General features: G+C 37.7%; 1 protein-coding gene across 13 annotated transcripts in view; it reads left to right on the top strand.

The window, feature by feature from the left end:
- Positions 1-25,893, top strand: part of LOC116216308 (uncharacterized) — a 108,640-nt gene that overhangs the window by 40,553 nt on the left and 42,194 nt on the right. For 9 of the 13 annotated variants that reach the window (XR_014882018.1, XR_014882013.1, XR_014882020.1 and 6 more), the window contains 4 exons: positions 2,719-2,768; positions 7,375-7,416; positions 8,405-15,499; positions 15,984-16,084. Coding sequence is in view for 4 of the 13 variants with exons in the window: in XM_085219363.1 (XP_085075489.1) it covers positions 15,984-16,084 (101 nt within the window). In the remaining 9 variants the exon portion in view is untranslated. The other 4 variants (XR_014882014.1, XM_085219364.1, XR_014882021.1 and 1 more) reach the window with 4 other exon arrangements.

Below are 25,893 nucleotides of genomic sequence, written 5' to 3'. Positions count from 1 at the left end.
TGATTAATCTGTAACCCAGAAAATATCACCTCAGTGCATGTATTAAGATATGCAAACAATTACCACCTCTACTAACAATTTCTCTACTCATTTTAAGATCAGGTTGTGCTGTTGCCCAGTTATTTTCTTGAAGAAATTCCCCACTATCTCATGTTATATATAATAGTGGACACACCTCTTCCAAGAAATGCCCAGAGCACTGCTGCACTACTCCGTGACTGAAGGAGTAAGAAGAAGCTAAGGAGTACCATGTGGGGAGCAGCCACCCAGACCCGAATGTGCATTAGTCAGATTGTCAATGAACATCTCACTTCCAAACTGCTGTTACCCAAATATTGTGGTTCAATAGACCAAGCAGCTGCGTTTCCTCTCAGCAGTATGAAACTGGCAGCTGAACTTATTTCATTCTCTATCCCCCACTCACACATATTCTTAATGCAAAATCACTCCATTCTTTCTGGGATATATCCCACAGAATTGCAATTTCAACCTCCTTGAAATTCAGTTTAATCCTGGTGCATGGGACTCACACAAATGCTATTTTGGGGTCTAGAAAGTGAGTTCTTCTGCAAGCTAGTGTAATGATTCTGCTTGAATATGGTTTTCCTTGCAGTTAGATCTGCATTCAACAGTAATCACTCATGTAAACTATATTATAAATATTTTCTCCACATGTTGAATTTGAATGAAGACTTACTGTTATTATATACTTCTGTATATTTCTCTAATTCCCAGAGGCCTGTATCATGACAAAGTTTAGCAAATGCATACAAAGGTAGTACCTTCTTCCAGGTCACAGAAATAACAGAGAGGAGGAAAATGAGGGAAACCCAGGATAGATACCACTACTGCATACAGATGTTATATACATTTCCATATTTTCCCTAGTTGTAATAGATAGGTGAAGTTAGTGCCAACTATTCTTATCAGCCCCTAAAGACGTCATTACGAGATCCCATAAAGTGACACTGTAAAACTTTAACTGATAGATTAACCATTTCTGTTTCAATTGGGGAAATCTATGCCTTCCTACTACAGAAGATGCTGTCTTAGGTTGTAAAAAGAACTAATATCTTTTAGATAACTGTAAAATAAGATTTGCTGCTATTCTTAGGGAAAAGAAAAAAGAAAAAACTTCTGCACACTCACTATTTCCTTCAGATATACATAGAATATCACAGAGCCAGCAGTGCTACTCTTTCTACACTCAAGCTTACTTTGGGTGTGGAAAAATGATACAGAGCCAAAACTTTCAGAGTGTCCTGGTTACTCAGAAATGAATAAAAGCCACAGAAACCACCAGCACATAAGCAGTGGGTTTGAAATATCTGTGTATAATGGATTTCTTTACTTCTGTAACAAACATCCCACTTGCAAACATTGAAACTAACAGCAAAACGGTAAAGGAGAAGGAAGTATATCCATCTTCCTTAACAATACTGTGTTATAATTAGTACAGAGCAATAGCACCATCAAGCTCCAGCTGCACAGTTACATCCCAGGAAATTCAACCAACAAGTATCATGTTATAAACAGTTCCATCTGTGTGGTAAAACACTGGTATGCACTAGTGCCACCTAGCCAATGCCCAGCATATGTCACTTAGAGAGTTAGATGAACCATTAAACTGTCATTTCAACAGTAACGTGTTTTATATGCTTGGAGGATTAACTACTAAAGAAATTATATTTTTATAGCAAGCTTATTACAATTAATAAACTGAACAAAGTAGTAGTGAAAAATATTATTTGAATGTTTTGCACTGACCATATAAATAATAAAGAGCTCTTTACCCGATGGCCTTTCCATTATCAAGGCTGTCCTGGTGTGATGTCCAGAGAAAGTAGAGAAGTCAACTGTCTGTGGAATAACTTTCAGAGGCAAAAAAAAAAAAAAAAAAAAAAAAAGAAAAAAAAGAAAAAATCACCACAGAATTTTAAGAACTTTCCATTGCATTAAGCCAAATACTAAGTAGTAAAAAGTGTCTATAACTAGGAGCTCTATACCCTCCACTTAAGCTGCAGTATCGAAGTTAGGAATATGCAGACCTCCACTCAGGCAAGAGTGTGTGTCAGTTTGATGGTAAAGATAGTTCAACAAAAGAAGCGAGCTGCTTACTTTAAAACTTCTATCAATGCTGATGTAATGGACAGGGTAAGTTGAATTGTTATTAATGAGACTTGGAGTCCCCCAGTGCAAGACCCAGGAACCAAAATTCTAGGAAGGCTTGCATTTCAGTTGGGCCTTTGTGAACCACACAGTCTTATTTCTGCATGGAATGTTCATATTATGGCCAGAAAGAGAGATAAGAATCACTGGAATTAGAAATTTTTTTAATTTCTTCAGTGTTACTGGAAATCTCACTCCATTGAAGACAACAGAAAGTCTCCATTGTCTTCAAAGTCACTGGGATTTCACTCTTTGACATTAATGAGAGATAAGCCTGGAGGAAAGGCGTAATATTTTAATTAGATCAACTGATTAAAGTGCAGTTCTCATTGTCACTAGATGGTGCAGAAGAGTAGCTTTACTTTGGATCAATTGAACTAGAAATTTGGAAAATATGCTAGGGTGGATAGTTTTGTAGACAGAGCCCTCCCTGATATAGATTTGTCTAGCATGACTAGTTCTGTTTGCAGTTTGAGCACTACAATTATTTGAAGATGAAGGAAGCTGAAGACTGTCATTGAGGACTAACTTAATATCCCTTATTCTTAGCTAGCCATGCCACAGCCAGAACCATGAGACATCCTATTTATTCAGACAAGGTAAGTAGTACAAATAAGAAAATAAGCCTGAAATTTTTTGCTCATCTTGGGAAAGGTTGGAGAAATCTCATACATATAACTTGTCATTTCTACTAAATTTCACCTCTGAGCTGTAGAGTTAAGCAAACAAAGGATGATTTTAAGTATTTTTGTTAATCAGAGTGAAAAATCTACATTACGTTAGCAACCTTTTCCTCTTTCTCTCTGCTTTCTTCCTTTCCCCTCCAGCATCACATGTGGTATAACAACAAAGAGGATGATGGAATTCTGTGCAAAGGTGGACCAACTAGAAGTCTACTCAAACCAGTACTTGTTCATCATATTAAATAATAAATTTCCCTTGAAGTTCCCCCAGCAGCAAGTTTGTCCCCATTAGTAATTCATCATCTGTCCAAAATCCACAGCTGACAATTTGTAGCCTGTACTTCATGTACAGATCGGTGTAGCCTTTTCCACACAATAAAAGGATATATTTTATGCTACTTTATCTGTAGCAGTTTTACAGTCTTAACAATAAAAATGTCTTTTTGATTTCAGGAGGAGGCCAGTTCTAATATTAAAATAGCATTTGATGTGCTTTTGATAAGTAGAGCTCATCAAAATAATCAATATTGGAGTTAAAATTGACTCAAAATTATCAGATTGTCCTTACTGACTTGGATTATCACTTGGGAACTAAACTGTCTATGACGGGAATGCAGACAATTCTGTGGTTTGCAACACATTCTATGTTTTGGGCTCTTCTCAACAATAAAAAGAGTATATATTTGAAAGGTTAATGGCTCATGTTCATCGCAGCTGATTCAGAGAAGAGAAGGACTTACTAAAAATATTTTAATTTTTCATTACGAATAATGAGAAAAATGAATTTTGCAGAACTGCATGAGAACTCTGTGGCAGTACACTGAATTGTACCAGGCAAAGATTTAAAAATGTGTATTTTGTTTTTTTCTCTGGGAGGCTTCCTGCCAGCTCTTAGACAGGATATGATTTAGGGGAGAGAGAAGTCAGATTCTTCTGCAGTCCACACGTACATTATTTAAAACCCTTGAGACATAATAGAAAGAAACAGACATAACCAAAATATGTCTAAGTGCTAGTTCTCAAATTGCTAAGTCTTTACATGGTAAAACTGATTATATGCCATGTTTTTGCTACCTTGGTATATTCTATACTTTGTTCCATTAGTAGAGCACATAAAAACAGGGTGCAGAAAATCACTGATGATATGACAACTAGGAAGAAGCATGATTCTCTCAAACATTTGATGTATCAGTTGAAGGGGTGAAAATCTTTGAACTCTGATGACATCTCTCATAATTTGTGCCTTACTGATTATTGACTGGAAAAAAAAGGAAAAAAGTAATGCCAGAAGACAATTATTGCTAGGTTTATACCTGGGTCAACTATCCTTGTGAACTGCATATATGTGACTATACAAATGAATGTTGATGCATATTTGGCCAGGCAAGAGCACATTCTTTAAGCAAAATTCTGCCTAGCTGAGAAAATGCAAGGTATAAATGAAGACACAGGCAGCCACTGCATTTTTCTGTTTATTTTCTAGAACAAAAGGCTTACATTTGAGCAACTCACAGAGCTGTGTTAAAGTACAAGAAGAGTTCTTTCTAACAAGAAACCAAGGGAAAGATTCTGAATTGTCAATTCTGTATTTATGCCACTAAGTCCACTTTTATGTAAGCATTTAGTTAATTTCCATGATTTTTCTCTCTGTGAATAGATGTGCATGTTTATAACACACACATAGATATTTATATATTGAAATATGTACTTCAACTGGGGGAAAAAGAAGAGGACATGAGAGGGCAACTGTTCCATACAGCTGGGCATACTGAGATGCAAGCTGAATGATGGTGTATATTCATATTTTTAGAGTGCATGTGGAAAGGTGAATGCGTGTGAGGTAGGAAATATAATCCTGGCAAACTGAAGGGAATCTAATATGAATCTTTTTGTAAGGATTTTGAAAACTTGATTTAGAGACTATTTTGTTTTTATTTGCATCCAGTTCCACAGTGATGAAGGCTGTGAACGTTTGTCTGTGGGTACTTCGGACCCTGTCATTTTTATATGTCATCCGGAAATGTGAAGAACATCTTTGGAAAGACAACATCTAAAGGAAGGGAGATGCTAAGCTATGCATGTAGACTAGGAAGGGGAAGAAAGATTTGGTAGTAAATGATGTAACTGGGAGAGGATGGATGACATTGGGTGAAGGTGGTGTCATGGGCACTTTGGCTATGTTGCAAGAAGACTTAACTGTGTAAAAGACCATCTGCTTGAAGTGACCAATTTAAATTTGTGCCTGGGGATCCATGCAGTTGTCACTGTGCTCCACAAAACATCATTAGAGATCTCAGCCATCAGAGAAATGATGTGTATCAAAACAGAAAATTAGTATAGACATTCAAATCATAAAATCCACTAATTCAATCAGAACTGCACAACTGCTATGTTCTGTTACCTTCTGGAAGACAAGATATGTTTTCCATGAGGCAGCAACAGAGGGCAATATTTTAAAATAAATTTCCATCACTTTGCTAGAATGCTTAATTATGAGCAACCTTATATTCTAAATGTCACATTTTATCTCAGGAAATTGAAGGAGGCATGTTTAAAAAAAGCAAAGGAAGGAAAAGTTTTGGAACAATTAGTTCCCTTTTATTTAAGATCTTTCAAAATGCAGAATCTCTGCTAATAAATATTATACATGATCAGTTTTGAAGGGTTTCATTACATTTGTACATCATTTAAGGCACATTCTTCCGCAGTTCAGCTCCAAAAAACTTTGCTTATCATGGTGGAGGCTGCTAGAGTTTGTTCTAATCAAATACTACATCCCCTACAATATCTTGCCATGAAGGAAAGGCTCTGTATTGCAAATTCTTAGAGTTAAATTTCCAAAATGAGCTTGTAGAGCACTATTTATATTGTGAGACTTTTCCATAATGAACTCAGCCCTAAAATGTTTTGCTCATGTTCAGCTCTTAGGGCTGTCTTACTACTGCCAGGTCCATACAGCATTAATACTATTCCCTTTTGTTTGGCTCTTCAGAAGTATGTTTGTGTAGCCTTGGTCACCAAACCTGCTTCATCACCGACATCACCAGCACAAGAGTGAAATCCTGCTAAACCCACCACTGTGGGACGTATACAAGAAGTACAAGAGGGCTCTTATGGGTTAAGTTGTGTTTTAATGCTTGAGGCAGATTGCAGGCATGAATGACTACTTCTCCACTAGATCATGCTCTGCAAAAGGATGTTTCCTGTTTTCCCACCCCTGTCTGTTCTCATTGATCACGTGAGGGACAATATACACTATCTGACATGTCCAAGTGTGTTTTTTTTTTTGCCCCTAATTGCTAGGAAAGGGCCCAGTTCACCTTGCACACCTCCAGCCTTCACTCACCTTGGGAGAAGTCAGGACAATGTCAGTGAATAACTTTACCATTACCTGCAACATTTGAAATATTAACAGTCAATATTGTTGCAAGAGATAGTGAAGATGAAAAATTGTATGTTACTCGAGAAAACCATTACTAGAATTATCATTTTTGCTGGGTACGAATCCTTGGGCTTGGACATTTCATCTCAGTCTCAATAACTTCCCTGTCCCTGGGGCAAAAACTTAATGCTTTCCCTTTCTGAAATAGTCACTATTTATAATATGCATACACTATATTACAATCATTAATTTTTTCAACTTTTTTATGAGGTGTGCTTATTAAGTGAAATGGTAAGTCTGGCACTGGCAAGTCTCTTGTGCACTTTTTTTCAAATTTCCTTTCTTTTGGCAGGTCCTTGAAAAGGGAGTAAGTTTCTGTGGGCTGTGCATGCTTTTCCACCCTTTTTCAGGATTTGTCACATCTCCTGGAAGGCCTTATAACTCACAAAACATGTATTTATATCCAAGCAATTTGCCAAGTCTTGTCAAATCCTAACATTTTTGTTGGCAACTATTTGCATCTCTCAGCTAAAAGGGAGTAACTTAGATCATCTAGTCACAATGCTGTTCTTTGGATACCTTTTGATGGTCAAGGTGCTAGTTTTGATACATGGTTTATTCTCTGCTTGCATGGGGCCTCCCACTATATTTCATGTCCTCACCCAGTGAATCTCTCACAAAGTGAACATTCTGCTTCATCAGCTGATTTTCCAGTTTTACACATCTGCACTTGCAGTTCCACTTCTCTCTGAAGAAGAATGACCTGAGAAAAATCTTAAAAATCAAATAGATGTAATATATTTTTCTTTCTTCAGATACGTTTCTTTGTTAGGTACAGCTGCAGTGACCTCTGTCATACCGTAAGCAAGACTGTACAATGAGCGGAGCATGTATTAATTTTTTTGGAAGATGCTTTTTCACCCTGTTTATTTTAACTCCTGTCTGCCTCCTTACCGTGATAGACACAAAGTTTTGGTTCTTGGGATGTGGAAGAGGAGAGATTTAAATTTCTGAGAAAAAAGTAAGTTTAGAGACAAGTTATTGTGCGCTATAACTTGTTTAAATAACCCAGAAGTAGACAACTTTCGATGGTTTTAAATGCCTCAAATGAAATTCATTCTCATCTTTTGCACTGAACAGAATTAACTGTCACCAAACCAAGAGGATATGGGATTTCCTCAGGTAAGATCTGTAAGGACAATATTTATTAGTTTTGGTTATTAGCTACATAGAAGTGAGAAGTTTTAATAATAGGCAGCGCAACAGATGTTCAATTGCTAAGCCTAGCCCTGCCATATGCTATTTGTTATGAGTCATTCTGGATGCCATCCATCCCCGTACCCTCACTCACGGGAAGCATCAATCTGTAGGCAGCAAGGGTGAACTGAGGCATATGCACAGAAACAGCTGGGAGGGTCTGCCTATCTCTTCAGCTAGTTCAGAAGGGGGTAATGTGAGAGCTGAGCTGCGTTTACATTCACCACCATCTATACATGACCTAGGCCATGCTAGGTCTCGCTTAATTGGTATACAGCAAATAAGGAATCCACTTCTGGAAGTTATTTTTAGTTGTGCCTTGTGACATCCCAGTATAGCTGTAGAGTCTGACCTCCCTCTGAAGCACAGCACTCAGAGTCCTTTAGCACAATACTGCTTAAATTTATTTCAAATATGAATATATTCACTGGCCTCTGCCCATGTCACATTTTGGAGGGAAAATGATGACCGTACATGGTCACGCTCACTCATACAAATAACTAGTAATTAAATTTGCACCCCAGATGGACCCTGTCCTTATTTCCTCCTGTTTGAAAGCAAACACCCTGCCTTCCTATGCACTGGTGTAGTTTTGTGTGTCAGCAGTGGGGAGAGGAGCAGATGCCAGGAGACGCATGCATAGCAAGGACAGGCTGCTGCCACCTCAGATGGAAGGCACCACGAGAGCATGGGTAAGGGACTACACACACTATTTATGGTTGCTGAAAGGCAACCATAAATTTTCCTTTCAGTTTGAGGAAAACCTCACTAGCTCTTAAAAAACAAGCTATACATTTACAAATTGGGAGTTTTCTAGCGATAAGTGCCTGCATGATGTTAATTGCAAACACTGATAACCGCCTCTCTCTCTCTCTTTCTCTCTCTCTCTCCCTCTGTCTCTCCTTTCCTTTAGCCACCCCCATCCCAAGAAAAAACAGTTCTGTTCTCAGCTGTGGGTACATGTTTTTCTCACTGTTTGGTGAGAATCAGCAATTGAGATATTCATCTGGTTAGAGCGAGCAAATTGGCAAATCCCCATGCTCCCATGTCGCACGAGGGCCAGGCTGGCCAGGCACAGTGGGAGGCGGGTGGCTCCAGTCGTCCCTGCAGCCTGGAACCAGCGTGCCTGTGTGTGTGAAGAAGGAGGCTGTTGTGCAGCGGAGAGAGAAGGGGAAGTGATCTACTAGAACAGATTTCATGCTTTGCTCCAGAAAACTAGCCAAAATTCTCCTGTTTTCAAAAGAAAAGCTCAAGATATTGCCATGGTAGCGATATTTTAGTTGCCTAAACTAGCTTAGTGAGGACCAAACTTGCTTTATTTCCCTGACGTCTTTCTAAACCTCAAGGAAAGTGAGTCACATCTAACTCTGTTTTGTTTTCTTGGTGGCAAATCTAATCCTCATTGCCCTCCTTCCTGCTGTGCCCGTTGCACTGCATGGCAACCTGATCCCTCGAGGTGCTGAGCGCTTCTCTCAGCACCTCCCCATCGGTATCGCCCCTCTGCCCAGATCTGATCTGGCGCTTTGTGGGTGAGGCCTCTGGTGCCTCTGCACAAGATTAGTACCGTCACATCACAGATCTACACTCATGTTGCCACACAGTCCTGCTTGTAAGCATCCTGAGCAATGATGTGTACCTGTGCACTTTTAGAAGTCCAGAATACTTCTATATAGAGAAATATTTCTAATTAAATTTGAAAGAATACTTAGTATAAGCATGGTGATTATCTTCTTCTTTCCAACAGATACCATTGTACCAAAATTTTTTATTAGGTTGGGCAATGTTGCAATTCAACTGTTCTCACTGTGCATATATTAGATTTGAAGTATATATTTTGATATACCATCCCAATATTCTGCCTTCTGCAACCCTCTCACACTGTGCTGAAGCCAAACAATGAAACTCATTCCTTTAAAGCCACCATCTCCCTAGTGTTGTTTGGAAGACAGATTTGTAACAACTTTATATGAGGACCTCAGCCTCCTAAACAGTCACTCATTTTTTTCACAGGTACCAAATGAGGTATTTTCAATGAGAGGTACTTTTCCAAAAGATTTTTTTGCCAGAAAATGCCTGTCTGTTAAAACAAGGGCTTTTTTTCCTGTAGGAATAAGCAGCATTTGGTGGTAATATTTACCTAGTACAAGATGAATTGGTTTTTTAGATAGGCTATATAATAGCAAATGCATATGTCTTTATTATTGTAGATTAACCTGCTATTTGAATGAGTTATTGCAAATATGCATTCCAAAGGTAAAAGCTTGTTTGGATGATTATGTATACAAATATTTACACACCGTACATTTATTTCTCATTTTGGCAAGTACAAGCTGGATGGTTAACCTGCATATTTCCCACTCTGGCACTGGAACACATTCCCCTTTGTGGCAATGACACGTAGTGAGTTTTATGAGGTTGCTCTTTCTCTTTACTAATGGGCTTCACCTCTTACCTAAAGCGCTAAGGATCTTGATTTTAAATCCAGGGTTTAGAAGTTCAGACCTTGTGAGAAGTTCTCTCATACGGGCCCAAAAGTAGCAGAAAAGCCAAGTAAAGGATTATATTTTTATTCTTCAGTGTAGTAATTCTTCTTCCATCTTTACTGGATAGCAGCATCTCTTTCCAGTTGTTGTGATAACTGGTGAATCTAAATTTTTAACAATCAGTAATTTGCTATTTCTCAGAGATCGTGGTGTATTTAAGTGTATTTAGATGGTAGGTGCATTTTTGGTGTGCCATCTTTGAAAACACAAGCAAATGTATGATTTATTTGATCCAACAAAAACAGTTGCAGAAAGAAAAGGATGCAAAATTCAGGGTGTTGTAAGTTCACTTTCAGAGCTAAGCTGTGGTCTCTCTATTCTACTGTTGCCAAGAATGCACGCCAAGTCATTGAGGTTGACCACATTTTATTACCTCTGTTTTTGCTATTCTACCTTAATCCTGAGACAAGTGGGAAAATTGTGTCTGAAAACTGTCTTTAAACTCTGGACTTATTGATTGTGCATCTTTAATGAATACTGGATGTGTTCCACTACTGTGTGCTGCTGTCTGGGTCTCAGCTTATTAGACGCTGTTTTGAAATCCATAATTATAACCAGGTTTGTGATGGGTCACATACCTCGCTGTACAAAAATTCCTGTCATCCTTATTCAGCTGCTATTTTAGAGGAAATCATTGAATTCCACACTAGTATTTGGATACTTTTAGTTTTAGTTGTTTTGGCCTTCTCTATCCAAGGTGTGAAAAATGGCAATTTCTATATTTCTGGGAAATTAATTTTCAAGGTTGACTTTTGGCCAGTAACCTGAAGTGTTAACATAGTCCATATGTCTGACTAGTGAGGGCTGACTGAAAAGTATGGAAGCTCTAGTGAAAGTCCATTTTTCCTGCTCCTTTTTGTTAATCATAGGATTCCATTATACTGACGATAATCTATAGTTATTGGTATCTGAACACTGATCCCCAGTGAAGCTGGGATGGAGCTAAAGTGCGTGGAATTTGTTCTCTGTAGTGCTGCTTTTCATGTTGAGCAAGAATGCAGCACTTTTAATTTGTTCTTCTGTAGTATTTGTCATTTTTTTCCCGCTCTCTTAAGATTATAATTCCTGCCCAATATTTTCTTTTTAAACTACCTCTCATTTTAATACACGCTTTGTGTTTTCTTAAAATAAACGCTGTCATGCAGCTCTTCTACTTCCTTTATTGAGAAAACAGTAATACTCATACAATTGTGGAAAAAAAGTTGAGAGGGAGGGAGAGACAGGGAAAGGAAGCAGAAATCATAACCAAAAAGTTCGCACTGATTATTGAAGTAGTCAGTGCTCCCTTGGGCTGCGGGGAAGGGAAAGGCACTTTTACAGTGTTTTGGAACATTTTTCTTCTTCACGATTCTGACTTTTCACCACGTATTTATGCTACATTGAAAGAGGAGAAGAAAAGAAAAAGAACTCAAAGATTTTACAGTAAGTTTTTTCATTATTTTTTCTAGCAACACTTACTTGTAACAAATCCCAGGAAATATTAATAGCAAGTTCTAAAAAATTGTGGTTCTTGATATTCCTGTGTAAAATTACTTAATAAGCATATTATTTTAATACTAATTGTTTCTCCTTCTCTGCAAAACTTTCATGGTTTGTAATGTGCATGGTCAAAATGACACTGCAGAGTCATTACACTATTCAGTAGTGTGTTATTACCAGTGGGAAATATTGATGTATTTGAAGATTTCAGTGAGTCTGAGGTGCAGTTTTGAAGGAAGTTTTTAAATACAGAAAAGAGACAAAGACAGTGAAGGACTGCTATGGAGCACTTCCCCAAGTCATAGAGGGAGAGCTGCAGTATTTTAAGAAATTCTGCCTATCAAATTCAATTAAAGTCAATCTTAGGACTCCTATTGATTTCAGCCAATATTGGATCTTCTGAGGACAAATCACAGGCAAAAAATTTTTCAGAGCAAATAAAAGGGAGATGCTGTTGTGGCTGCAGAGGTGAGCAATGGACAGCTGGTGGAACAGAATCAGGCCTCATGGTAGAGAGGGAAAGGATGGAGCAGCTCTGTCGTCTGCCGGAAGGTATTGTGTACTATTTGAAAAATCAACTGCATTTCTCTAAAAAACTAAAATATATGCCATAAAATGTCATTCAGTATAAAGGTATAAGTAGCAGTAAATTACCCATCTCCTTTTACCAAAAGAAATACAAAATCTTCCCAATACGAGTGCCAGATGACTACCTGAATTTGCAGTAGTAGTGTATTTCTACTCGAAAACTGCTACTAGTCTTCTGAATAAGACTAAGTAATAACTACATATGGACATGTTTAGCAAATCAGAAAGTAAAGATTGTTTGCTGGCAAATGTTTTGTCTCCAGATATTTTTTCCAGAAAAGCTAGAATTCCAGACAAACATGGTCACAAAATCCCTCCGTTTTATCTGTAAGAATACACCATTTTAAAATGCTACTAAACTGCTTATTTGAAAATCAGCTAACAGAGAAGACCAAAAAAAAGTCTTCATATTGGTCTGCTTTAGGGTTACATTTCAATATTTTCTAGTGAGTGCCTCTGTGAGTAAAATATTTAGTGCTGCTTCCACCAGAGCTCTGTGTTTTAGTTTTATTTCTTTTACCCTCTTCTATTAAATGTACCTGATTTTTCATGCTGACAATATGCAAGATGTATTTCTCATGTCCAGCATGCATGACATTTGCTAAATCAACTCCTGACACACTGGCTAATTTTAACTGGGGAAGTTAAGAGATACAGCATTACTTATTATTTCTAACGTGTTTCTTAATATGAAACTTGTCATTTTCAGCCACGATGCTGACTCAGCAGTAGGTTTATTTCCAGAATTACTAAAATAACTTTCCACACAGAGTAACAAGGGACCTATGATTCACTGGTAGAGAACCGTGAAACAGAAGGAGTCCTTTTTCAATCTTCTAATATTAAAAAATAAACTAGTAAGTGTTCATAAAATAGTTCAGGGGAATTTCTAGGGTACAGAAAGTAGCAGTAGATTTAGCAGACAAATTGAACAAAACTGTATTTTATTTTGGATTGCATCTTATATATATAGCCCGTGTTTTTTGCACATTTAGCCAATGCTGCAAAACAAGATTTAGAGGGATCGCTTTTTATTTCCTTATACCTACTTCATATTTGTCAGAATCAATCACTTATTCAGACAGATGTTTTCTTATTCATATGCTGCAGTAAAGTGACATTTTGTACATGTAAACTTTCTTTTGGTTCACAGCATTTAATGACTGCTCTCCCATCCCCAAGTTTTTGAGAATATTCAGATGACAATTACAAGATTCAGAGATTTAGTCTGAGCTGTTTTACAAAATACTGGAGACCCACTTAGCTCAAAAGGAGACTTTATTTTCTTCAGGTATTTTTTCAGGCTGGTTTTTTTCCTTCCTTTTCTGAAAATGAAATACATTTTACATCATGCATCTTACTTTCACATCTTTACATTCTGATAATGTTTTAAGAAAGAGCAGAATTCTGCCTATTACTCCTTAGCTAATAAAACAACATGAGGCTTTTGCTAAGATAATTATATATTGAAATGCTTTTGTGAAGTCTTTAGCAGTTATATGTACATGTGCACATGGATTGCATGTATGAAAGGCCCAGATCTGAAAGCCTGCATAAGGAAAGACTCTTTGTTTTCCACTGTTATGATTCTCACCAAGGAAAAATCACACTATTTCTGGGCACCTCAAGCCCTTTTTAAACCAAGAAAGCTGTGAAGAGAACGTTTCTCTTAAAGGGAGTAAAATTCTCCTATGGAACAAACTTTTCATAAACAGACGTAAGCTACTATTCCAAGATGGGGAACGGTGATCAAAGACTTCCTTTTCCACCATTCTCAAATGATGCAAGCATTTCTCCCATATTATTCCCAAATTGTACTGATGACCTAGCTTCTTCCTCTATGTCCATTTTAAAGCTATTGAATCTCTCTCATCTAGAGCAAGGAGCACTGGGGACACATCTGATCCTTGATATCGGGATGGAGTGATGGGTCAGACCCTGTGGTTTCTGCCTTTCCTATCAAATCCCATACAGTTCAGGCCTACAAAGTCCCCGTGAGTTGTCTGCTATCAAAACTGCCCAGTCCAGCATGGACATGAGATCCTTCTACAATGCAGAACATCAGCAAGGCTTAGACAGTTCTTGTCATGCTCTTTTAATTGGAAATTGCAGCTTGAGACAGACGAAGATGATTCTAGGAAAAAAAAAAAAAAAAAAAAAGGAACCTCAGCAATGAATGCCAAGCTTTAAGCTACCTTCCTATTTGCTTTCCCTTCTTCTTAACTTCCCACAGCTTGCTCCTCTCCTTGTGCTCTGCGTATTCCAGAACGTCCAAATATGGTTCACAAAACTTTTTTGAAATTCACATATGGACATATTAACAAGAATTAGAATGTTGGACTTGTAAAATTTTTTGTTGGTATGAAAATGTTTGATTTCAGGACAGAAAATAAAAAGCAGTTGTTTTGGCTTAAGCATCCTCCTTAGTGAGGCTATTTCCCCTTACTGCCTCAGTGCTATGTCCCTTAGTGAAACTCTTCAAGCAATTCACCCAAGGCATAGTCTGGCTTTTTTTAGCCCACTTTCATGACTTTACATAGCATCACTTAGCTGCAATATTATGAAATTTGGTAGTAGAGGCCCTTGCAATTAGAAAAGGCTGTTAGACTTGTAGAGAGCTCTTGCTATCCAGAGCAAAATGCAATACCTAGCTTGAACTCAGCCATCCTGCAGTGAAAATGTCCTTCAATCTCTTCTTATCTTTAAAATAATTTCATAGAATTAAGTCTAGCTCCTGATGTAAAAGAAAGACCAAATGTAATGTATCTTGAATGTGAATGAACTGTCAGAGGGTGGACATATATCTTCATACATATTCTTTTTAGTCTGTCAATGCACTGACTGCCCAAAGCAGCTGATCACAACTGGTGCATCTTCACTAGTAAATTATATTTTCTTTACTGATATTAACAAACTTCTGAAGTCAAGACAATCTGTGACCTCCCTGTTTACCCAGTACAAGTTAAAAATGATGGTGTAATCAAGCACAGGTTTTTGTCTATAATTTGAGCAAACGTGTTAGGCCACCATCATAACTAGAAATTGGTCTCATGTTAATAGACTTAAGGTGAGTGAATGAATCAAAACACATATGTTGTTAATGCACAGAAGGCAATGGGATCCCAACTCAGGCAGGATATAATGGTTTAAGAAATGATTAGCCGCTGGCTGATTGCATTTATTGGATAGACATGTAGAGAAGATGGCTGTCATGCTGTATGCTCTACTCTGTGGCTATTTATGTGTCAGATATTAATTGCTCGGCACTAATGTACAGTGACCACGTTGAGGAAAGCAGTAGTACAGACGTACTTTTGTTCATATGACTAATTGGTAATCAGTACTATTTATTTTTCTTAGATGGGTGATCTTAATTGCTCCTCCTCACCCACTGCAGGGTAAGGGTCCCAATTTTCTTCCTTCATAAGCATATTAGATGATGAAGCCCAACTATTTAATATTGCTGTAGTTTTGTTTGCACAAATATGCTTTCCCATTTCAATTTTATGTTATATTTATTATGCCTACAAAATTTCAGTGGAAGAACAGTGTCTTACTGTGCATATTCATAAAAGAAAGTATTGAGAATTGCAACAGATACTATCATAATATGAATAAAAATGTCAGTGTGCCCCTTCCATGCATGTTTATCATTTGTATATTTTGGACATAGACATTTTATGTTATAAATTTTCATAATGTTTTTCTCTGTCAGACTATCATTTTGACAGTCAATTGTTTATACTCTTAAACAATGCATTAATAGAGATCCAGAAAGAAAACATTTAGAGATGTTCACTGTTATCCCAGGATATTGTGTTCATTTTCTAATAAGTGTCTCTAGTGCACTTGGAGCCCTAATCAATGTAAATATTGTTTAAGATGAACATTGCAGTGGGCATACCATGGAGCCAGACCACCAGCAGAGCATTAAACAAGGACAGATGTGAATGCCAGGATAAAAATGAAGACATTCCTCAAGTGTAAGTATGTTACTTACAATATATCTGTTTATAGGAAATGGTAATGAAAAGGGAAAAAAACCTTCTGGAAAATAAGAATGCCAAATAAAGTCATAATGCTGAGATACTGCAGTTGCATGTTTGCTAAAGAAGCTAACATAAAGTGTTTGTTAATCTTGTATCTTGGACAATTAAGATCCTAGAAACTTAATCTTGTTTGAATATTGTTATTGATTTCATAAAGGTCTAATCACTTTGGAAATTATCTGTACAGGAAAAAGAAAAAAGCATTTTTTTTTTTGTATACAAGGTTTTCTGTCAGTGGTAGAATCTTTTATAAGATTGGAAGACCTATTTAGGAAACGAGACAAACAGGTTTAGGTTGTCTCACAAGCCATTTTTCAGTTACAAAGCATAAGCAATGATCTTCAGAACTTTTCCTGTTATTTCTAAAGAAAATCTGATTTCTAACTCTTCTTTAGGATTTACCTTGATTAATTCACTAGCTTTCAATTTTCATGAGCAACCACACAGCGTGTCTTTTTGATGATATTTAAACAGTAGTTTGTTCCTTGCTTGGTAGTCAGACTTGTGTATGCTGTCCTGCTTTGGAGATTACAGGTGACATTTGCAAAGGATTTGGAGCCTTCATCCCACTGACTATTAATGGTACATGTATATTTATTGCCTGAGCTGGGAACAGCACAGCCTGAGCCACGTGGGTCAGGCAAGGACAGGTGTGCCATCTTGGGGTAGGCAGGCAGGATGGGGATCCCCTCTGGGAAAGGGAAGGACCAGGCAGGGAAATCCCCCAGGGAAGTAGGGAATAGGACATGACAAGTGATGGAGAAATAGCATTGGAGTGCTCTGGAAGTAAAACCCAGTATTGGTCATGGGATGCCAACGACATGATCTCAGAGGTTCTCATATATCTTAGACGGATTTTTAGAGCATGCAGTCCCCAGCAGCACAGAGTTGAAAGGTCTCAGCCCATCACAGACAACTGAAGAATCTGCTGGGTAGGATTCCTCACTGCTAAGTTATTAGAGGTCTGAAAGCTGTGTTACGATCTATTTAACTGTGAATGCAACAGGCAAATTTAAAGCAAGCCACAATGTTAAATAGCTGGGTAGATATCAGGTTGCCATTACTGCAGAGTCCTTAATAAGAGTCTGATTTAGCTTGAATATTTATTTCTCAATTAGTAATGGTAGAGAAGCTGTTGGAACTAATACATTGGGTTACTACCTAAACCAAGAATGATTTTGAACCAAGTTGATTAAGTAGTGCAGTTTGGCATAGGACAGAAGATTTTATTGTTCACTGTTTTCTATTTTATAACAAAATCAACTATGATAGCAGTGTCCTAAAATGTGATTAGCACAAGTGCTATTGTTGTTTGACATGGCATATCAAATGTAACAATTTCCATCCAGATTCTACAGCTTCACTTTCTTACATTTGTGATTGCACAATTGAAAGCAGCAGCTTTATCTTTCCTCTACCTTTAGAGGCAGTCAGTCAATAAATAGTACCAACTACACTGCAGCTTAGAGATGGTCTCGTGTAAAAGGCATTCCATTTTCCAGCTCTCATTCAATACAAGAATACTCTGTTCTGAACCAAATCATTACATTTGCTTATAAGACAACAACTGGAAGTAAGCAGAGTGCATGTCAATATTGAAAGCACCATGCAGACTGCAGAAAAATCACTTAATGCCTGAGTTATCCCATACTCTGTATCACCCTACTGGGTGGTTATTCATGTCAAGTATAGGGTTTAATATTAAGATCAGTCACTGCATTAAAAGGAAAAATACGTTTACTGCCATCAGAATTTATTTTGAGTTTGTCCAAAAGCCTACTGCTACCAGTATGGCTTGTTTTGCCAACATTTATGGAAAGTGGGACTGAGCTCTAAAAATGGCTTGTCAGAAAAACAGTCCCCTGAAAAACTCAGAAAAACCATACTTACAACTGACCATACGCATGCGAATATTTCCATGGCTACAGAAGATATTGATTGATCCTGGTGGGACTACTCACATGCAAATGCTTGAAGGATCAAGTACTAATTTTGCTCAATATCAGAGCTAATTACTGCAGATAGTATTGACAAAAACTGGAAGTTGTCTCCTATCATGGTAGCTGAAGATGTTCTGCAAATTTTTGTCATGGGGTAATTTTTATACATTCACTTTTTTAAAACAGTCCAAATGAAGTCAGCAACTATTTATACAATTAAATTTAACAACTATGAAAGATGTGTTATGGTGCCAGTGTGAAACATACTCCTAATAGCTAGTATTATGTATGATGGACCACCAGGAAGCTGTCATCAGATTAATACTGTGCCTTTTGTACATTCTCTACATTTCTTTTTACTTAATAACCTGTTTAGTAATACTGTAGTCAAAACTGAACAATAAAGATTAATGATTTGGTGTAAGAACACTTCAAGGTAAAAATTAAATGTGTATAACATTCCAGTTGGTGATAAACTGTAAAAAGTTCTTGAGCACATAAGAAAAAATTAAGGACTATATTAAAAAAGCACCGCATATAAAGAAGTGAGGGGTGTGTGTTGTGAAGTATATGCCCTTTTCTTTCTATGGGAAAGATACTATAAAGACCACCAAAAAAAACCTTCAAAACTGTTATCTCAAGGAACTCCTCAGAGCAAAAAGAGATGAAAAAGTGACCTATCCATAAAACAATAAATGGGGTGAGAGGAAGATACATTTTCGTTATTTTTTTCTCAGCTATCCTTGCAAATTTCTGTGTAGCAGACAGTGCATGAAACAGCAATGTCATATATTTTTTTCATGCTCTTGATTTACTGGGCTCATAAAATGTAAGACCAGAAGCTATTCTTAACGCGGACTCATTCTACCACTAACACATGCAGGCTGCTTTTTGTCACTGTATGAGAACCTCATTCCATCCATTTGTAACACAACACAAATGCAGCCTGCAGAAGGAAAAAACGTGTGTAAAGCATGTTGAAACGTCAGCTGTTAGTTAGCATTAGTTTTCTTTTTTTAACTTGAAAATATGTTCAGAAGTAATAAAGAGGAAGAAGAGAAAGTCCACTTGAAAGCACCATTCTGCTGGTCTGCAGACAGTCCCAGCTCCAGCAGAATCACTTGCTGGAGCACTTGCAGTGCTGCTGTTCTTAACCTCAGCAGAACTGGCCAGATGGGTGCCAGAGGTCTGGGCATAGCCCTGAGAACCAGGATACCCAGAAATACTCCCGAAAAGAGTCAAACAAAATCCATTTCTACTGAATCAAAAGCAAAGTGTCACTGAGTTCAGAGGACAGAGAATGGGAATGGTCTTCATTGTGGCTTTTGGCTTTGCAGTCACTTCCAGTAGGCAGCACAGGTCCTTCTGGCAGCAGAAGCCAGCTGATACACTAAACTATGCTAAAGTAGTGTTTAGAGAAATAGTAATTACTAACATCCTCTCCCAGTCAAGCTGACACTAACCAGGCCTACTGCTAGGTGTGTGTATATATATACTCACACTCAATAGATAAATAGGTACGTGCATATACCCCAGGAAAAATATCTCTCAGTAAGGTGACGAGGTCCTACTTTAAATCAAGCACTTGACACTAATAAAAACAATGTATTCGGCCATAAGATCTTGCATACTGACTGGCTGTGGGGTAAGTCAGTATTAAATCTTTATTTTCTGCTTTCTCTCGTTTGTTCTGTATCACAAGTATTCCTTGCATCTTTCCAATTGTTTGTAAACAGAGCCTTAAAAATGTAAGCTTATTATATTGTTTGCTGGAAATGTATGTAACTGAAGGAAATACGGTGGAAATTTGGCAAGAATTGCATCCATTCATGTTTTGTGGTTTTAAAATGACCCAAAATGCTGACAATTTCACTTAAAGACTATATGTCACTACTTCCTTCCTCCTCATATGGGATTTTACTATGGAAACTGTTTTGTCTGATTATTCTTTTTTAAATACATCTGGGAGATAAAATAGTCCTAAGTATCAGCACGACTTGAGAGATTACCAAGCTGATTACAGTGCCAAAGTACCTTTTGCAGGGGGACAAAGTCACATACACTGTTCTGATGTTCTGAAAATTTTATCTTAATGCTCTTACCCAATAAATTTCCCTATGATTTTGCAAAGGCTATAAATCACATCAGCAGCTTATTTATAGTAAATAGCTGTGTTTAAAATTCTGTTTGATGATGTGAAGCAGTAAAAGGTTAATTAGGAAGAAAATTCAGACTAGGCCATCTTATTGCCTGAGGCCATTTATTGCTGTTCTTTCTAGTGGAAAATATAAACTCTGGACAAATACAAGCACTGATAGCTAACTTGTAGATGCTGTAAATAGAGCTGTATATGTAATTTTTGTTTCCTGCAGCATTTGTTAGAATATTGATTGTTATAGAGGAAAAACAGTGAACAGTTTTACAGTAACATAATAAATTTAAAAAACATATCTGACTGAAAATATTTTGTTTTCTGTGGGCTTGATTTTGCTCCCACTCAATAGCCAGTTCTGAAAGATGCTGAACAGCCAATCTCCATTTCAGCAAAATACTTAAATGTGCATTTAATGTTAATCCTATCAGTTTTAGTGAAACCACATGCTTACCGATGCTGAAGAGAAACTTCATCAGAGTTCCACATTAGAAATGAGAAATTCAGTACTCAGTGCAATACACTCAAAGGAGAGTAAGTGCCCTGCTTTACAGTTAGCATCTGAGTTAATCACAGGCAAAAAGAACTAGACTAGTGTTTTCCTCCTGTCTTTCGTGCACATTTCTTTGCATTTCCAATAGCACTTTTAGGGCCTGTTCCTGCAAATATTTTTCTACATAAGTAATTCTCCTCCTCTGATAAATACTACTGAATTCACTAGGGCTATATTCAAAAGCAAAGTTACTTATCTGGGCAAACGTATGCAAGACAAGGCTGTTAGGCAGCTCCCCATGACAATAGAGAGCAGAAAAATATGCTTGTGGGACTAGGGCTTGGAGGATTGGGCCCACAGCCAGTGATATTATAATATTTTTTTTTAATAACAAGGAAAACCCATGCATGAGTGAAACCATATGGAAAACTGAGTTAAGGTGAGGAGGTTTTAAATAATGCCTATTTATCATTTTGAAAGAAAAAAAAAGTCCTGTTTCTGCCCATTGCATTTAATACTTTAAATGCAGGGACTGATTCCGTGGCCAAAAATCTTCTCCTTGTCAGGGGGAAAATTATCTGCTAGACGGCTGCAGGATCAAGCCCTGAAAAGTCATCGCAAACTTACTGGCAAAGTTTGCTTGCTTCCACCTCCCTCTCATTTTCTGTTTTTCCTATCCCTGCACAGGAAAAGAATGAGAAGTTAAGCTAAAATGCATTAACTAATATCAGTTTATTAATTGGAGAATTTAACTTATCCCTCTTGCTGTTCATCTGAAATTAATTAAGTGTGTAGAATTACAAGGTGGGTGTATCACAGGCAGCAGTCAAGGCTCAAGTTAATCAAAAGAGCACATGTTGAATGCATGCAATTTAGTTAAGGTTAATCCAGTGAAGACGATCCCTCGCTGGTCCTAATTACTCTAGGTGATAGATTGTGGAATGAGAAAATAGGAAGGAAGGGAAATTTTGTCCTGCTGGTCCACCAGGATTTTCTAATTAAATTTAGCAGGCTATGCACAGGAGCAAATAGTTTCAATTTAAAGAAAAGACCACACTGCAAGGGTGTATATCTGAAATGAATTTAAGGAGCTTTGAACTGAAATAGCTGGTACCAAAACTTTAAAAAGAAAAAACAAAGTTAAAGCTGGCCTTTGCGCTTTTATGTGCTTTCATGCTATCAAGGTCATCATGTTCCTGCGCAGTTCAGAATTGGAATAGTGGTGCTGCTCTTTACTGTTTGAGTAAAGGCAACAGCACGTTAAAATGGGCCTACTATTCACCAGCTATTTCACTACCCTTGCCCAAGAACCAAACAGCAGTGTGACAGGGCTAATTTGCCATAGAAATATATTGGTGTCGTTAGCTAAAGCCGTTTCATTTAATTTTGTTTCTTTATGTCAATCCAAGAAAAAACAAAGATGTCCCTAGGACCCTTTGATTGCATGTTCTATGCTCATTATTTCATTATTTTTTTCTCCATATTTGTCCTTTGTTTCAGTTTTTAAGAGAACTTAAGAAAAGCTTTTCCATTTTTTTTTTTTTTTTCCCCAGGCATATGCATAAAAATGTTGTCAAATAATTTGCCCTATTTTTCAGGTTAGTGATATATTTCTGCTCAAGTAGAGGTATCTGTTTCTGATTTATTAACATTTGATCCCTTGGTTTCCTGCCATTGATCAAGACTAATACTCAGCTCAGCTGATGAGTTTTATATGAAATCTGATATTACAGGAAGAGAGAAAAGTTAGTACCATTTTTAATATTATTCTATTTCAAGTTTTCCAAGAGTACGATGTGCACACAGAACGCCTAACAAAACCATGCAGTATTTATTCTTACCAGGTTTCCCTGGGATAAAAATTTTTGGAAGTAAAGCAAGTATTTATCAATAGAACAGATGTTTGCTCGGTGTCATTCACATCCTGTAAACTGTATATACATTTACACCCTACCGCCAAAACATGGTTTCACCCTACTACTGACCGTCTGTCTGCCATTCAATCTCTAGTTAAGTCACGGTCAATAAGGTCAACTCTTTGGCAACATCTGTATTTGATCAGTTCACACAAAATAGGAGCCTTCCTAATGCCTGACTACCCTGAAGTATTTTAAGAGGCAGCGTATTACAATAGTTGATTCACCGCTGCTGCAGACTCCGCACTTGGAAGGTTTGGCCTCCTCTGAGGAACTGCAACGTGAAGATTAAAATCCTTTCTAGCAAAATAAATCTCTGAAATGAGTGAGTTTAGCAGCCGCGTCGTTTCTAGACTGACAAGAAGCATTTAGCAGTTTCTCTCCTCGAGTCCCTCAGCATAGGGATTTGGATTTGCGATATTTCATATTCTAACTCCGTTTTGCACACAGATTATGTTTAAAGCACATCTAGGTTTTCACAGAGATGAGAAATATAGATGGAGGAAAAAACTTTCTGCAATTTTATTTCAAAAGATGTCGTCGTGGATTAATATAGCCCATGGTTTCTTTCTGGTGCTGCCACACTCCTTACAGGCAACACTTTGAGCAAGTCAGGGTATTTTTTTTCAAATGGGTGAAGGAAATTCTTCCCTCAAAGACAGTAAAACTATGCTGGGTGGAGCCCAGCATAGCACTGCTTAAACTGGGAGGGACAGAACGCAATCACTGCCTTGTTTCAATGTTGGAATCTACCTTAAAACACAGGGTAATTCTATGTTATGATTCTAGACACAGTTCTGCTGGTGCTGGTTCAATGGCATTCTTGGGTTAGAGCAAATGAGAACAAAATCTGTCCTCTGGGAAAGGAAACATAGGATGTGTTCTTCTTTTTTTTTTTTTTTCTTTTCTTTAATTTTTTATTGTTTTCTTTAGGAACAAAACATCAGACTTTTGGGAAACTCAGAAAATAATCAGTGGCCTCTGGTGCCATTAGGTTTCAGCATTGCAATATCTGGATCATGCATTAATAAATAAGGCTGCCAATGCTCTGATTATACAGCTGGTTGTCTTGGTTATGTTCAACACCAAGAGAAGCCTGACATGGATTCTACCTGCTGCTGTTGTAAAACTTGTGCAGGATAGCAAGAGCACAGCAGTAACCTGCAGCCAGCTCCAGTGTTTGGAGGGGAGCAATCCTTACAATGGGACTGAGCAGTGCCATGGACAAGAAGTCAGCAGAGGTTTTGGAATTCATGTAATGAGAAAATGGCTTTTTAAAGGATTTTTATGATGGGGACTTCATGCACACAAGCTGCTGCTAAGAAGTGCTTTTATTTGTCTGTTTTTTCAACATTAATCTCTTTTATTTACATTGATGCTGAAATTTTCTTGTAAGCATTTTGCTAGAAAGTATAGCAAGGAGCAGGTCCATTCATTTGAATTGAAGGGATTGGGGAAAAAAATGGGTTTCGTTAGGGGAGAGCTGATCAATATTCAATCCAAATCAAACAAAATACTGAAGGTGAAGAAATGGCTGTTGCGGGCTGCTGTAGCTACCCTTGAACACAAGATACAAACTAGAAAATGTATTGAGATCTTATTCCTTTCATGAACACTACTTGTCTAACAGTAATATACTAGTATTATAACACTATAATAGTATTATTATCATGGTGTGTTAAATATACCTTAGATTTTCCCACCCTATTGTTTTGTCCTGTACAGCTGCCTTAATAGCTCTGTTTTAAGACTATTGACTTAGATGCGTTTAGAATTTAACAGGAATGACTGGGAAATCTTTTTACCTTACATCATAATTTCAGTAGCACAGCATTTTGATAATTTAAAAGAACGGAGAGTGGAAGCTTGAGGTCCTCTTCTGCTGAGTTGGGAAAAAAGAAGTGTTGCAATTATTTTGGGATTGTCTGCTTAGACTAAGTAAAGCACATTTAATACCTTGATGATGTACTATTACAGTAGTATAGTAGTTGGTGAAAGCAGAATTCACAGAATCACAGAATCACAGAATTGTAGGGGTTGGAAGGGACCTCTAGAGATCATCGAGACCAACCCCCCTGCCAAAGCAGGTTGAATTGTAAAGAAAACTGTAGGAGAAAGCCTAATGACAAATTAGCCTCAGCCAAGGCAATGCCCAAGAAAGCCATCAGTGAGCTAGATTTTATTGCACTAAAGCCAGTGCCCAGTTCTGACCAGGTTCAGCTGGTTGTTGCCTGTGTAACTGATTGCTACTTCAGGCTTTGGTCCTTAGGGGATTTTGCCTCTGAGCTGGGAATCTGTGGAAAACAGATGACTCATCACATGAGAGATTTCCTTTACAAAATATCCCAAAATCAGTAGCCTAAGACAACAAGGTGGCTTTTAGTATATTAAATCAATTAAGATATTGACACATAGTCTTCTGAGATCTCTTTCTCCAAATACATTCCAGTTGGCACTATTGATTGCTTAAAAACTGACTCTAAAACTGAGGGTGATGCTGAAGAGATATTAATGGCTGGAAAATGGACAAACTGACAGCTTATGTCACATAGAGGATAGTTCCTGTTTTTTATTGAATGTTTTCAATAAAGCGCAGAGGGAGAGAAAGGATGCCGGACCATTTTAATTACAAAGAGGAAAGTCACAGACAGTCCTGTTTTCAGAGCCTTTATTCACATTCATTGAAGGACCTACAAGCATTACCAAAGACAAGAGGTAATAAAAGTGGAAGTAGGGTGATTAAAAATATGGAGCTGGAAAGTAAGAGCGACATTCATGGGAAAATGTAACCCAGTACACCCAGGGAAATGTAATTTGAAACACAGACATTCAAAGGCAGGGAGAATCCTAGAAAGCAGCAATGCTGACAGAGACCTCAGGGTCAAATTAGACATGAATTTGCAATACGATATGGCAGCGTGACCCACCCGTGCGGTTGTGCAGTACAGATAGAGACATATCTGGGAATGTGAAGGGTGTACTCCTGCCCAACACAGCCCTGACTGCACCAAGATTGAGTCTCTTCTCACTAGGAAGAAATGAAAAAACAGGGATAGCTGAGAAAGGAGAGAGTGGACTGGCATAGAATATCGAAGGGCAGAAGCGCAATAAAAGCATCCACTGAGCACTTTCCTAATGCTGGTGGCACTGATTACCTCTGCATTTGACTTGAAATGTTTGCCAGCAGCTGGAGTTTGCATTTTCCCCATGACCAGAGCAGAACCTCGCTGCTCAAAAGTCAG

This window comes from Meleagris gallopavo, chromosome 2 (assembly GCF_905368555.1).
Source record: "Meleagris gallopavo chromosome 2, MGAL_WU_HG_1.1, whole genome shotgun sequence".
In the NCBI taxonomy this organism is placed as follows: domain Eukaryota; kingdom Metazoa; phylum Chordata; class Aves; order Galliformes; family Phasianidae; genus Meleagris; species Meleagris gallopavo.
Note: the sequence above shows the minus strand (reverse complement) of the source record. Positions and strands in the feature narration are given on the sequence as shown.